This window comes from Podarcis gaigeae (genome assembly GCF_964106915.1).
Source record: "Podarcis gaigeae genome assembly, chromosome: 1".
NCBI lineage: Eukaryota > Metazoa > Chordata > Lepidosauria > Squamata > Lacertidae > Podarcis > Podarcis gaigeae.
In genome coordinates, this window is record NC_139678.1 from 77,613,556 (window position 1) to 77,628,575 (window position 15,020).

The 15,020-nt window shown below is 43.8% G+C and overlaps 1 protein-coding gene across 1 annotated transcript in view; it reads right to left on the reverse strand.

The window, feature by feature from the left end:
* Positions 1-1,542: 1,542 nt before the first annotated feature.
* DRD4 (dopamine receptor D4) overlaps positions 1,543-15,020 on the reverse strand; it is a 33,453-nt gene continuing 19,975 nt past the window's right edge. Inside the window, exons 2-4 of the mRNA XM_083729527.1 lie at positions 9,858-9,970; positions 6,941-7,494; positions 1,543-1,868 (exon numbers count right to left, since the gene is read on the reverse strand). Of these exons, the coding sequence (XP_083585653.1) occupies positions 1,666-1,868; positions 6,941-7,494; positions 9,858-9,970 (870 nt within the window). The 3' untranslated portion in view covers positions 1,543-1,665. The remainder of the gene's footprint in view (positions 1,869-6,940; positions 7,495-9,857; positions 9,971-15,020) is intronic.

Sequence of the window (15,020 nt, forward strand, 5' to 3'; positions counted from 1 at the left end):
TCATGCTTATCTGGACTCCACTGAACTAGGTCTTTTAATCACTGCACGCAGGTCAAACATATAGTACAGTGCTACCTTGGTTCTCAAACTTAATCCATTCCGGAAGTCCGTTCCAAAACCAAAGCGTTCCAAAACCAAGGCATGCTTTCCCATAGAAAGCAATGCAAAAAGAATTAATCTGTTCCAGACTTTTAAAAAACAACCCCTAAAACAGCAATTTAACATGAATTTTACTATCTAACGAATCCATTGATCCATAAAATGAAAGCAATAATCAATGTACTGTACTATAAAATAAATAAGACAGTATTGTAGATGATAAAAATTAAAATTTATTTATTTTTCCTTCCCTGCACTGATGATAGTCATTGTGTGGATGGGGGGGCTTTTATCCATCTTCACAGTCATACAATCAATCACTTAATCAATCAATGAATCAATCAGTCAGTAGCTGAACTGGGTTCCACACAGTCACAAAAACAAATTAACCGAAAAAGCCTCAAAAACACAAAATAAATAGCAAAAACAAAAGCGCCAAACTTAATCCATTCTGGAAGTCCGTTTGACTTCTGAAATGTTCCAAAAGCAAGGCACAGCTTCTGATAGGTGCAGGCGCCCCGGAAACAATAGCCGACAGCCACATGGGACGTTCAGCTTCCAAAAATTGTTTGAAAACCGGAACACTTACTTCTGGGTTTTCGGAGTTTGAGAACCAAGGTACCACTGTACATACATGACACACATTTTCCTGCCATGTGCCTTTCCCATGCTGAAGGGATTTTCAGAGCCTGGTGAAAATTGTGCTATGCTTCTGATCAAAGGGTGTGGAACTGGCCAGTATTGTAGGCTACAGTAGTGAAGGAGATAGATTGCTATAGATATGGTGGCCATGTTTGTTTTCTTCCCCCTTTGCTCAATTCCATAGCCCTTGTGAAAGGCCCCAGGCAGAGATAAACATCTATTGGTGACTGTCAGTTATATGGTAGTTATGTTTTAAAATCCTTTTATTTTAATGATATAAAATAATAAGCATTAGAAACTAGGAAAGGTTTTACAGCACCACCAGAAGGTGCTTGAATTCTTTTCTAGGGGAAAATGGTACCATAAATTGGGGTGAGGGGCAACCACTGCAAATGCTTCTTAGCACATGCTGGAACTTGGCATGTAGATGCACACTTGAAGGTGGTACACAGGGGTGATGACACGTTTGTTTTAGGCCACATCAGCAGTCTCACAAAAGTAGTAGCCTCTCTATCAGCCTTCCCCAACCTGGTGCCCTCCAGATGTTTGCATTACAGCTGCCAGCAGCTTTAGCCAGCATGATGGGAGTTGGATGATGGGAGTTTCTCTTCAAAACATCTGGAGAGCACAAAACTGGAGGAAGGCGGCTCCATCTGACAAGAAAAGAGTTATTTGAAAAGATCATTTGTGCCGTGGATAAATGGCTATGTCCATAATTGTTGTGCATTCAAAAGAGGAACTGCATTGTTGTAGCATCTGTCTTCACCCAACCGGAGGAAAAAAGACTGAAGCACACAGTAATGTAGCAAGAAATAAAACTTTAATAAACTATACAAAGAAGTTAAATTTGTCTGGCTCTTTGCCTTGTGTAGTACACTCTGTTCTATATTCAGAATCCAGTTCTATGTTTAGAATCCAGCAGTGTTAGCAGAAGATGTGCAAAACTTTGCGGAAGTAGTTCCTAAATTCAGTGTTGAAGACGGTGTAGATGATGGGGTTGAGGGCACTGTTGACGTAGCCCAGCCATGTCACAATGCTGGTTACCTCGCTGGGGATGGTGCAGGAGTGACACAAGGCTCTGGTTATGTGGACCACAAAGAAAGGAGTCCAACAGAAAAGGAACACACCTGTGGCAGACAAAGAGACAAGGACAAACAAACTTAAGTTCTGATTGCTGCAGGCTCCCCACGAAGCCAGAGGTCAGGTAACTTAAATCTTCAAATCTCTGTGCCTCCGTTTCTCTGATGCAGAAGAGTTTCATTCAAGAATAACGTCAATTAGCAACTTGGAAAAGTGGAATGGATTCTACAATGCGAGGCGAAGTGTCATTAGTAAGCTCATGGCCCCCAGTGCTATTTCTTTATAACTCCTGAATCAGGAGAGGCAGTGAAGCCCTGGCTCAGTGTCTGGACCAAACACTGGGCTGGATGAGAGTGAAAAAGCTGAGCCTTAACCCTGACAAGAAAGAGGTGTCTGTGGGTAAGTACAAGGCTGCCAACAGATGGATAGAAAGGGCTGGATTTGGTGGAGAGGGGAGCAGACCAGCAGAGGCCTCAGACTCTTAGCTTTATTTATTTTTTTAAAGCAAGTCAATCATGCAAAAATGAAGACAGCTCCAATGCTTCAGCACGCAGTAGGCAGCACCATTGCTAAGGACGCTTAATCCTTGTTGCTAAGCAAACAAAGGAAATAATGTTGACCCTTCCCAACTGGGAAGCTGATTGGAGGGAGATACTGAGGTATTTTGTTTTTGTTTTGTTTTGACAATATTGAAAGAATACAATTTGTTTTGTTTAAATTGGTACCACTATCATCAGTGCCACCTCAGCACTCAAATCCATAACTAAATAAGCGCCGAAGAGGCCCCCACATAAGCAGAGCCATTTCTAACTCCCTGCCTAAGGGAACTCTTCTCACCCCATGTGTGAGATTATTAGAGAATCCTCTGGTGTCTGGTTCAATTATTGCCCTGGGTGTGTAAAAAAACAAATCTTTCAGTGCATGTGTCTTTCCCATGTGCTCAGTGTCATATTCAAACCGAGTCATTGTGCCTGTGCAAACCATAGTTAATTACTTAACTGAGGCAGGAATGGGAAACCTGAGCCATCCAGATGTGGCTGGGATTCCATGTCTCACATTAACCCCAGCCAGCATGGCAAATGGTGAGGAATGGTGGGACTTATAGACCAACAACAACTGGAGGGCCACAGGTATCCCATACATGGGTTAGCGCATTTGTATACTGCCCTTCTTAATATTTAGCCCAGTAAGAGTACATTGACTTGTACATTTTGGGAGGCAATTCCCTGAACACCAGCATAGGAATCTTATAACCAAACAGAGGATCTGTGGCCAGGAGGATTACAACCAAATTGGGCTTTGGACATTACACACACACACACACACACACACACACACACACACACACCTGCATAACAATAAATATTCATTTAATACAAGCCAAGATCTTTATGCTGAAGCCAGTACACGATGGGGGAGGGGAGAGATGGGGGAGATGTGCTTGGACCCAATAGTTGTCCCCGGCTTCATAAACCATTCTTTATAAAACACTGAACAACCATCTGAACCAGGTCTCTATCTTACACACGGGGGGCTGAGTCTTATTTTCATCCATGTGTGGACAATGAAGGTGCACAGGGGAATGGTGACCAGATTACCATTTTCAACATGGAGCAGAGCTCCTATGCTTTCACAGGAGGGAGATGTAGTTTCTTTTGCCGCAGAAGAAGCTGCAACCTGCCCAAATCACTCTTGGGAGACTTGCTGATGCTGTACACTGCAGGGCTTCGTGGGAGAGGCATCATGACAGGTCGTAAAGGCTTCACCCAACCCCTGTGTTTAGCCTGAGAGCTCTTCAGCAGACAGGTACTCTTTACTACTCAACAGGAGGGAAGCTGGTTATAATTTTTACAAATGCCTCAGAAAGCCTGCGAGTTTAGTCTACAATTAGCAGAAAAGCCTCCAAAGAGGCAAATTGCTGGCGGAGGAGAGGAAGCCCTTAAGCACTGAAGAGAAAGAAAAACATTTCACAGCTGCAAGGGTCCATTATGTGACCATTTAGTTTGACCTGAATAAAGCTGGTCACAGAAAAAACGCATAGCCAGTTCTGGTACTGAAGGCAGGCTTCTGGCACAGCTTCTCACATAATTTCAAAAGGTTTTTTTTTATAATAATGGGTTCTATCACCACTCCCCCACTCCAACCTCTTGGCCCACCATTCTGCTGAATTTTCTCCTGAGATTGCTGAAATATGCTATTGGATTTCTCATTAAACACCTTCATTAAAATGAAATTTCCATTAAAACTTTCCTAATATAGCATGGCTGCTTGCCACCCCAATCTCTGAGCAGTGCAAGATTCCAGGGGTTCCAGGTGCTTACCCAGGGTTCGTGTTTTCTTTGGAATGAGGCACAGCAGAGACTGTGGTATCTTTAGAATAGATGGTTTATTTACACATATATACAACCTGAGCCTACGATGGAGGGAGGTCACAGCATTAACACCCCAAAGGGGCCTTGCTTCTCCCAGAACCACAGCCTTTGATTCCAGCAGAAGTCAGCCATGGCTCTCTGACCCTTTCACTGAGCTACAGAGGCTGTTTAGGAGAAGCGCCAGAGCTCAGGGGTAGAGCACATGCATTGCATGCATTGCATGCAAAAGGTTTCAGGTTCAATTCCTTGGATCTCTAGGTACGGCTTGGGAAGACTCATGCCTGAAATCTGGAAGAGCCCCTGTCAGTCAGATAGACCTGTGGTCTGACGTGGTGCAAGGAAGATTCCAGCATCAAAAGAGCAATTCCAGTTCCAATTCAAATGGCCCAGTCATGGCCACCTTTGATGCTACAGAAATAATGCGGACGGCACTGTTAGCATTAAGCAGTTCCTAGTCACAGGGGCACCAATGCCTCCCACAAAGGAGGGCCCATTTAGAGTACTCAGGGTGGAATATATAGGAGAAGTAACATTTCCTGCTAGTGTCTGACAGTGCTCTTTGCATTTCATGCATTACAGGGGGGGGGGGAATCTAAACTTTGTATGCCCTCCTCAATTTGCCCCCACTAATCATGCTTTATGGAAGTTAAGTGCATTGATTCCAATTTGCAATAGCTAGTGCACCCTCTGATAACAGGATGTAGATGCTCTAGTGCCTCAGTCAAAAGTCTCATGTATGCAGCAAAGCAAACAATGTACACCGCTTCCTCTGCACTGCACAGCCCTTTCCATGTACAGAACTATTCCCTTCACCACAGTGAATGTGGCAGCCCTTGTAGAAGAAGGAGCACCATGTGGGTGCCCCATATATACCCTCACCAGATGAGGTTGCTTCTCTGTAGGTGGCCTGACATTCTGCTAAGAAGGGTTTCTCAGCAGTTCTGAAATTCAGGCAATCAGCCATGTCAAAGGAACTGTTATGACAGGCACTTTTCACAGATTTGAAAGTTTTTGTTTTTTAAAGCACACACACCAATTCTCAGGCTGTGTGTGTTCAATACAAGGATGTACTTTTGACACAGTACCTATTCTGTACCCACTTGGGATATTTCTAACGTCAGATATTATAGCACACAATTATTGACCACGGGTGCAAGCCAACCTACTATTCATTATACTATCCCTTTACGATAAAAATAAAATAGATCCTCAGCTCATCCATACACTTATCTCCTTTGTCAGATAGCAGGTAGAGCTGTTCCCTTGCTCCTCAACACAGCTGGGAATCTCTGCAAGTCTTGAATGTAGCAAGAGATCCTATCAGCCATCCATGGAAGAGCCAGGCTAGCACATATGTTCAGAAGCAGAATGCCATTCATGGGTGGGAGCCCTGATTCTTCTCTTTTGTGAGAGACTTAGACTTGAAGGCGGAGTCTGGATGGAGCCCAGGGGGGTGAATGAATCATGCAAGAAATTAAGCACAACTGGCATATGTTGCTTGCGGAAAGATTCCTGCTACTTAAAAATTCAAATTGTAGCAACAAAGTTATGCTGTGCACTGCTCTGCCACGTAGGCCAGTTCTAACAGGACAATGCTGGGGAACCATTGGCCCTCCAGATGCTGTTGGACTCCAACTCCCACCAGCACGGTCAATGGTAAGAGATAATGGGAGTTGTAGTCCAACAACATCTGGAAGGCCAAAGGTTCCTCATCCCTGTATCAAGACATCAAGCAGCAAAAGGTGTGTCATATATATTTTTCAAAATCTTCAAACAGGCGGAAGAGTTAGATTAAGCTTCAACTGGATTTTTGTGGGTAAACACTATTATGTGAAAAAAGGTGTTTTAGGGAAACTGAAATGTTCTCTGAAAGGTGCCCACAAACGCTCCCCCTTTTTTGTCTAATTTGCACATTATGCTAAACCATGGCTTATTTAACTATATTTTATTAAACCATGACTTAGTGTTATGTACAAACCTTGCTGTGTGTGTTATTGTTGGTTTATGAACCGTGTTAAAATTATGTCTTGGTGCTACATGTGAACCCAGCACCTTACCTTAACAGCATTTGGGGGGGGGGTTGGCTACCCTGCCCCCAAATGCACCCCAAGCTACAAAGGAATATAGCAAGAGCTGCTGGGAAACAAAACAAAACTCTGAAGAAACAAGCCTTGGTTTGATCTCCTGTTGCACAATTCACGGTCAACCCATTTAAATCAGTATAACACCACTTTAAATAGTCATAGTTTCCTCCTAAGAATCCTGGGAATCACAGTTTCTTAAGGGTGCTGAGAGTTGTTAGAAGTCCTTGCTATTCCGTTCACAATTTCCAGGATGGCTTAACAATCAGTTCCTCATCCCTGGGAACTCTAGGAAGGTAGGGGCTAGCTGAAGTCAGACTGAGATAGGTGGGGCAATGCCCCATTTGCCCTAATGAACCAACCTCTACTGCATGTGGTCATGTAAGGAGACATACAGAGGACCCAGTCTGACACAGCTGCTTAGATAAGCAACACTCAATGCCATCAATTTGGTGCTTTTGTTTAACCAGCTATCAGCACTGTGAGGTGAAGAGAGACAACAAGAGTAAAGGGTAGATGTGCCCTATGGTCTGCATATTAGAATCCCAAATCCCACAACTGGTTACTGCCTGCTTCCCATTTCTGTTAGTACGAGCCTTCTAAATTGTTTCCGATCCCTGTTGATTCTCAGTCCTATTAAATAACCACTGAGCATTGAACACTCACCAACCACAACCGGCAGCACCTTCATAGCTTTCCTCTCTCTGCCATTGATCTTTGCCTGCTTCCTTTTGAGTCCTTTATGTGGTGGGTATGTGAGGTGTGGGTAGGACACAGTCTGAATCCCATTGGTCACGTAGTCCCTGGGAAAAGAGCACTCGGAGCAGGTATATCGGTTGCGCTCCTCCAACTTGACCTCAGCCTGGTTCCTCTCGATGACAGGTGGCGGACAATACAGTGGCCTGTTGCCCAAGTAGATGCTGCTCTTCAGCTTGGCCTTTCGGGCTTCCTCCCAACGCCTAAGTCCCTGGAACATGGCACAGTACAGGACCAGCATGACAGGGCAAGGAATGAAGAAAGAGCAAATAGAAGAGTACACAATGTAGTTGTTATCCTCCAGCTGACACAATGTAGGGTCCCGGTCTGGAACATTGTTGAGGCCAAAGATGACCGGGCAGGCCACAGCAAAAGCAAAGATCCATGTGGTGGAGATGAGGACCAGCTGCCTCAGGTCAATTTGCCGCCGGTTATAGTTCAGTGGGATGGAGACAGCAATGAACCTGGAACGACAAACAAGAAGGTGAAGCTGGGAGTAGTTTTGTGGAAGTGGATGGCCTAGAGCATCTCAATCTCTACCATCAGGTGGCCAACATAGTTGTTGCTGTTGACTCCAACTCCCATCACTTCTGACTGCTGGGAATGTTGGTGGGAGATTAGGGGAGTCCAACAGCATATGGGGGCACCAAGTTGGCTACCCAAGCTCTAGGAATCCAGCCAGGATGTATAAATGCACACACTGTCAGAGGTAAACAGCTTTTGCTTCATTAATCTGTTCTTATATCAAACATATCCCTGAATGTTTCTCCTGCTCCCATCAATCTATTCCCTGAAATTTGTTTTCTCCCTTGCTGCCCTTATGCTGGGAAGTGTTTCCTAGAACATCTTACTTCCTTCAAAACCCACCTTTTCTTTGAAGTTTTTGTCTGTACCCACTAGTCCCCATTGCCTGTTGTAGCTTGCCCCAACCTGTTGCCTTCCTGATGTTGTTGAACATCAACCCCAGTCAGCACAGTCCAAGCTTATGATCACCTAGAGAAGCCCCTTTCAGATGTTATCTCTCCACACACTGAAAGAACAGATGGAAAGGAAAGAAGGTTCCTGGGCACTAGGCCTATGCCACAACATCCTTGCCAGCACCACACCAGCCTGTCACTTATTGAGTGGGAGATCTAATGGGGGATTCTATGTGTGTTTGGCTGATTGTTTTTCAGGTTTCCCTATGTGATCAGGAACTAGCTGCCTTGAATGGATCAAAGCTGCATGTTGGACTGTTGAAACTGATTAAAAAACAAACAAACCAGCATGTGCTGGACCAATTTAATAATAATAATAATAATAATAATAAATTTTATTTATATCCCGCCCTCCCCAGCCGAAGCCGGGCTCAGGGCGGCTAACAATAATCGAATAATCAAACAATCAAATAGTTACACATTCAAAATATTTCATTATAAAAATTAATTAAAATCAAATTAATGGCAACCGATTAAACAAGATTCTGTACAGGTTGCCAGAGGAGGGAGTCAGGCTGCGCCCTGACCAAAGGCCTGGTGGAACAACTCTGTCTTGCAGGCCCTGCGGAAAGATGTCAGGTCCCGCAGGGCCCTAGTCTCTTGTGACAGAGCGTTCCACCAGATTGGAGCCGCAGCCGAGAAGGCCCTGGCTCTAGTTGAGGCCAGCCTAACCTCTCTGACCTCTCTGAGGCCTGGGACCTTGAGGGTATTATTATTTGCAGACCATAGGTTTCTCTGTGGGGCATACCAGGAGAGGCGGTCCCGTAGGTACGAGGGTCCTAGGCCGTATATCAAGGAATATATATTATAAATAATTTGCTAAAACTATTTTCAAGTGGATCGCCAAACAAAACAGTAAATTAACACTGGGAAATCTGTATCCATCAATGACCTCAAATGACTTCTGAACAGGGCATATTTGCTAATGGAATAGTTGTGTACTAGTTCAACAAAATTATAGCTTTTCAGTCTTTAGACAGGAGTTCTGTGGTCCAGAGGTAATACAGACAGATGCAGGCTCAGCACAAGCTTGGTTGACAGCCAGCAGTCTAGGGAACAGTTCTACTGAACAAAGGCTTTTGCTTTCACAGGACTCAAATTCCTTCTTTCCATTTGTGAAATCTGTGGAAGAGACATAAAGTGGTGCAATTGTATCAGACCAGCCAGCTCAACAGCCAGCACAACTGACACCAGCGCCAACCGTATGGGATCAAGCTTCAGCACCAAGATCTCAACCAGCTCAGAGAGGGGACCCTATTCCCTAGTGGATAGATCACTGGTTTAACTAGTGGACTGGGGCCCATTGGTGGACACGGCATAATCTAAGATGGGCTGCAACAGTAGCAACACCATCATACAAATACATGGGTAAAAAGAAAAAGAAATGCGTCCCCAAATACATGTTTGGGTTAAATGTGAGTCTTGGATCTGAAAAGGCTGAAGACTACTGGGGTAGACAGACCAGGATATATCAAGTTCAGAATATACAGTGCCAGAACTCTGGACTGTCTTGATCAATCTAAGGATTTGAAAATGCTCCAAAATATATCAGACCTCCACTCTTGAAGCTACCTCATCAGTTGTACCCTGGGGACAAGAAGGTTTTTAATCTTAAAGTGATGGTATGTATCCAAACTGTATTATTATAGGATGACAAGTTATTCCAAATGCCTTCTGAGGCCCCTATTGCAGTTCATGTGTTGTTGTTTATGAATGAAACTCAAATCCAGCTGGAAGCTGTTCAAGTGTTGGGATGTGAACACATGAATGTGTGGATAGTGGTGGACAGGAATATAACGAAGCTGGGAAAATCCCAAAAGCTGAAATCCAAGGCAGGCAAAGGAGCTTACCGATCAACGCTGATTGCACAGAGGTTGAAAATGGAAGCTGTGCACAGCATCACATCCATGGTCATCAAGGCATCGCACAGGACTGTGCTCAAGGACCACACACCTCCCTGAAACTGAAGACAGAGAGAGAGCATCAGCTGAGAGGGAGTTCTCACAGCACCAGCCACGACTAATATGCCTCCCCATATCCTCAAGAGATTCTAAGCTTGCCTCTGCTACTTTTCTCCAAGAAGGTCCTCCTCAATGGTTGACTAGAGGTCGCCAGAGGACAACCAGGAGATCTGAGCTGCAGCTTTAACACTACCAATAAAGTGAGAGGTGAAAGTAGCTTCTCCTGCACATTCCTTGCTCAATCCTTTCATTCAGCATCCCATGCGCACTGTCCATCATACCCGCAAGTCCTACTTAATGCAAGGGAAGGGGTGGGTGAAAGGAATGGGAGGGAAACAAAGGGGAAGGGACTCTTCCAAAGAGTAGCCATGGCTGTAGTACTGCTTCCCATTTGACCATTAGCTTTAAAGATGTAAAGCAAATTTCCAGGTAGCAACCTTCTTAGCTCCGGACAGGTGCCATTCCAGCAAAATGCAACCTTGCCTTGGGGTATATAAACCACTGCATATCTCACTTGCTTTGCATCAGAATGGGGGAGATATGTCCCGACAGGGGTACAGGAGGCCATTGATACACTCAGGTGAAGAGAGAGTCTAATGCAATGGCTCTTTAGCTCCCTGCCCCCAACCCAAGATCAGCTGCAGTGGCACAATACTTCCTTTGTAACCAAGCAACCAACGGTGAGCCCCAAAGCATCACCTCTTCATAAGATAACAGCATCGCAGAACCTTCCTTTTTCACCTTAATGCGTATTAATAGATCTCAAACATGCCTGCAAAATCTGGGATTGTCCTAGAAAGAAAATAAGTCACAAAACCCTGCACTAATGTCAGCTAATCCTTGCTCTGTCGTTACTATATATCTCCCTCTGCAATGACGTTAGCGCAGGTGGATTATTCGCACCTTTTGGGCTACAGCTTCCTTATCCCTTAACTTTCAAACTGACTTCAGGGTCAGGCTAGGAGAAGGTTAATGTTCTGCATAGCCTCATCAGCTTCCCACACATTTGCAGGTAACGTAAGAGACCCCCAGGTTTGCTACACGCACATAGCACAACTGCTTGTCTGGAACACACAGGTCTCTGTCAAATTAAAATAATTAATGGAGCCAAGACAAAAGTGTGGTTTGGTTGATATAGTTTTTACTTGTTCTGTAATGTAAAATTTTGTTTTTAAAATCATATTGTTAGATAAAAGTTTTGGGCTGTGTAGAAGAGCTTTAGGGAATGGAGAACTTCCCCTTTACTTCACCAATAAACCAAATTTCTATGGCAGCCTTCCTCAACCTGGTTTGGACTGCATTTTCTTGGCCTGGGGCTGATGGGAATTGCAGCCCCAAACATCTGGAAAGTGCCAGGTTGGGGAAGGCCCTTCTGTGGGAGGCAGTTGCTGTGCACATGTTAGGCTTGGCGTTGTGCTGCTCCCTTGCTTTCTGTCAGGACAAAAGAGGGAGGCAGTGCATCAAGGAGACAATGGGCAAATATGTCAGTCTGGGGGGTGTTTCTCAGTTTCTAATTTTTTATTATTGTTATAAATTATTATTATTAATGTATGTATTACTTGCAACCCAAGTCTGGCCCCCACATTTCTGCATCAGTTTGCAAAAAAGGAAAGAAAAAGTACTCATTCTATGTACTCCTCACACTTCCAGAATATGTTCTTGCTAGCAGAACCTAAATGGAAGAGGCTGCTTTGATGCTCATTCTTATTAGAAGTTCGGAATTTCCAAAGCCAGCTTTGAAAGCGATTTCAAAAGTATTTTGAGCTTTTAAATTAATGCGCTGGTAAATGTAAGGCGGTGTGCAGTTTGTGCTAGAAGAAATGACCAAAAAATATGTCCCAAGGTAACCCAGCATGAAGTAGGTTAGACTTTGCATGTGTCATATGCCCAGATGCACCCCATGAACTTTCCTTTGCTGAACTGAGGTTTCGGCTTAGTGCTTCCCATGTCCAAACTCATCACTTTCTGGTGCTCATTATCAGTTGTAAACCATCAAAGCAATAAAATGCTGCTTATAGCAAACTTTCTGCACCCAAAAGGAGAAGCGAAATCTTGACAGCTCAATCCCAGAGATCTTTATATCCTTACCATTGCAGCCCTAAGCTTGGAAATCCTTGCAATAAAAACTGCTGGAACCTGGGCAGCGCTTAAGGGCAAAGTGTAGTGTGGGTCTAGAACTGAAGCCTGCAGGTTGAGCCCAAAAGTTTGGGGCATGTATATTTATGGAGCCTCAGTAGCAAAGCCCAATGCAGATTATTCATCTGTAGCATGAGTGGAGAACCTGTGGCCTTCCAGGCCATGTTGAACTCCCATCGCACCTGGCCATGGTCCATGCAGCTGGGGTTGGAGGGACCATGAGCATCTGGAGAGTCACAGATTCCCCACCACTGACTTATAGCGTACAGCCAACAAACAAGCAGCTGAAGAGAAAACGGCCTAAAGGAGGAAATCTGGTCTTGCTCCTTGCTTTTCTGGAAAGCAGTCCAAGAGAATTAAGCAAGAAAATGGGCAGGGGTGTGAAAAAATTAATGTGCTTGAAGTATAAATCTTCATTCTCTCTTTTTAATCATTGCATTGTTTCTTTCTTCTCAGCAAATAACAGACTTACCCACATTCCAGCTTGCCTATCATGAAATACCCACAGCTGCCAAATTAATTTATAGTCAACATTTTTAGAAAAGTACTTGGCAAAGACTGGACTCTTTTCTTGGGATTTGTAAAAGAGAAATGGGATCTAATTTGACCCGCATCTGATAAAATAAACAACACAACAGGGTTACATTAAGTTCTATAATTGGTTCGCTTGATAGAGCTATTGTAGTTTTAATCTCACCTTCACACTCCCTTCCTTATTAAATTACATATTCTTTCCTGCACTCTTAAAACTGTTAACAGGCCATTTGGTCAAGACATTATCTGCCTTTCTCATTCTACTTTAAAATCCTTATGCTATCCTCTTAAATGGGAAAGTAAAAATGGTATAGGCCTAGTTCTTCTCTGAGGTAATAAACCTGTGCCTAGCACTATTTCATTCAGACTGCAGTTGTGGGTTTCAGAAGACCAATTGCTCCTTCACAGCAAACTATTTCTTCCAGATAGAAAACTAAATATTAGAGAGGTAGGTTTTAGACTTCTTCCTGGCATGTTCGTTTCCTGTGTTTTTAAAAATTATTTCAAAACATTTTTTATACATCAAAAGTCATGTGCAACCTTATTAAGACTAAATTATTGTTCAACCATATCACAATAATTCTAGTAATAAATCCAAATCTTCAGTAGGCAGCAGCATGTTCAGTAAATATCAACCATCAGGAAATGCCAGGGTAAACAAACCAGTTTTTAACATGCACTTAAAACATACTATGGACAGTGGGTGCTATATATCCATAACGAGGCTTTTCCATATGCTCGGCACTACCACCAAAAAGACCCTTCTTCCGGTGGTCTGGAAACCAGGGGGTGGGGTACACCCAGAAGGGCTTTGTTTGCTAATCTGAATGTATGAACAGGTTTGTAAGGGAGAAGATCTCAGATATATGAATGTGTTATGTGGGTTTACAAAACATGGTTACTAAGTAACTTATTTTGTGCTAACCAGCATTTGTGTTAGTGCCTATGAAATACAAAGCTCTGGCTATCACCAAGAATAAATAGTTTGAAATTGCTTTGGAGAGAAGAGAACATAGGTTCACAAAGCTGTTTCCTGCTTTTTGAACCATGGCTTACCACCAAGCATTATCTCTGTCTTTGTGCACCTGCGCAGAATTCTGACTCTGGCAGCTTCCCCACCACGGGGGCAAAGCAAAAGGACAAGACCATACATACCGTTGTGTTGATCTGATTAACTAAATCTGGCCTGAAAGGGTTTGGATGCAGCTTGAATTAGCAGAGACTAGAAAACGGGTGAAGGAAGAGGCAAGCAAAGGTGACTTTGGAAACGCATGCTACTGTTCATCCAAAAACAACCAGACGATAAAGCCAGATGTTCAGCGGCCAGGTGCCATAAACGGCAACTGCCAAAACAGGGAATTGCACACGCTGAGATAATCGGCTCTCATCTCCACAGGCTCAGCATCTGCTCCTCCCTCTATCTAACCCTTCTCTATTAGAGGGGCAACAGTGGCTGAACTGGACAGGCGATAAGTTCTGCTGCAGCTTTATTACCTCTGCCCCATTTTATTCTTAACCCAAAAACATTGCTGGGGGAAGCAGCTGGTTCCTCACTTGCAGCAAGCAATTCGTTTCCCCTCATCTCTCTTTCTCCAGGTCTCCTACAAAGACGGCTATGTGCAGACAAGTCTAAGGCTCCTTTCATAAATCAGTGATGGTGGTCCCTACTCTCCTTTGCATTCAAGCAGTATAACCAGTGGTGTCAGTGGAGCAGGGCAGGACAGGGCTGAAGTGCCACCCCTTATTTCACTCTGACAATCCAAGAGCAACACAGTAGGCTAATAATATACGTACGATACTTTTATATCACTACTGAATTATGTCTTAATTTACAATCAGATAACGTACAATATATACATGGTGACACCAACTAATATAAGTTAAGAAAGTGTCCCAAAGTGAGGGATTTTTAGGCTAATATAACACCAAGAAGAATCACTCAAGCTTGAGGCAAGATGCCTTCCAAGGTAAGTGTCTTATGCAGTGTTTTGCAGGGAGTGAGCTGAAGGATGTTGGTGCTCCAAACACAGCGACAGGACAGTCCTTCCAGGATAACTGACTGTTTCAATGTTCTTCCTCAGCAAGTAAAACGTCCAAAAGGGTACACAGGATACATATGGTTCAGGTAACTGATCTCTAATATTAGAGACTTCATTTTGTACAAGTGAGAATTTCTGCTTTCAATCTGTGTACCCTTTTGGACATTTTACTTGCTGAGGAAGAACATTGAAACAGTCGGTTATCCTGGAAGGGCTGTTCTGTTGCTGTGTTTGCAACACAGCAGATCTTTTTTGTTATCCCTTATTTCACAGCAGGGAGGAGGGTGTCATCTCCAGGGGTGCTATTTGCCAGTTCCCTGCATGCCAAATAAACAAACTTTTC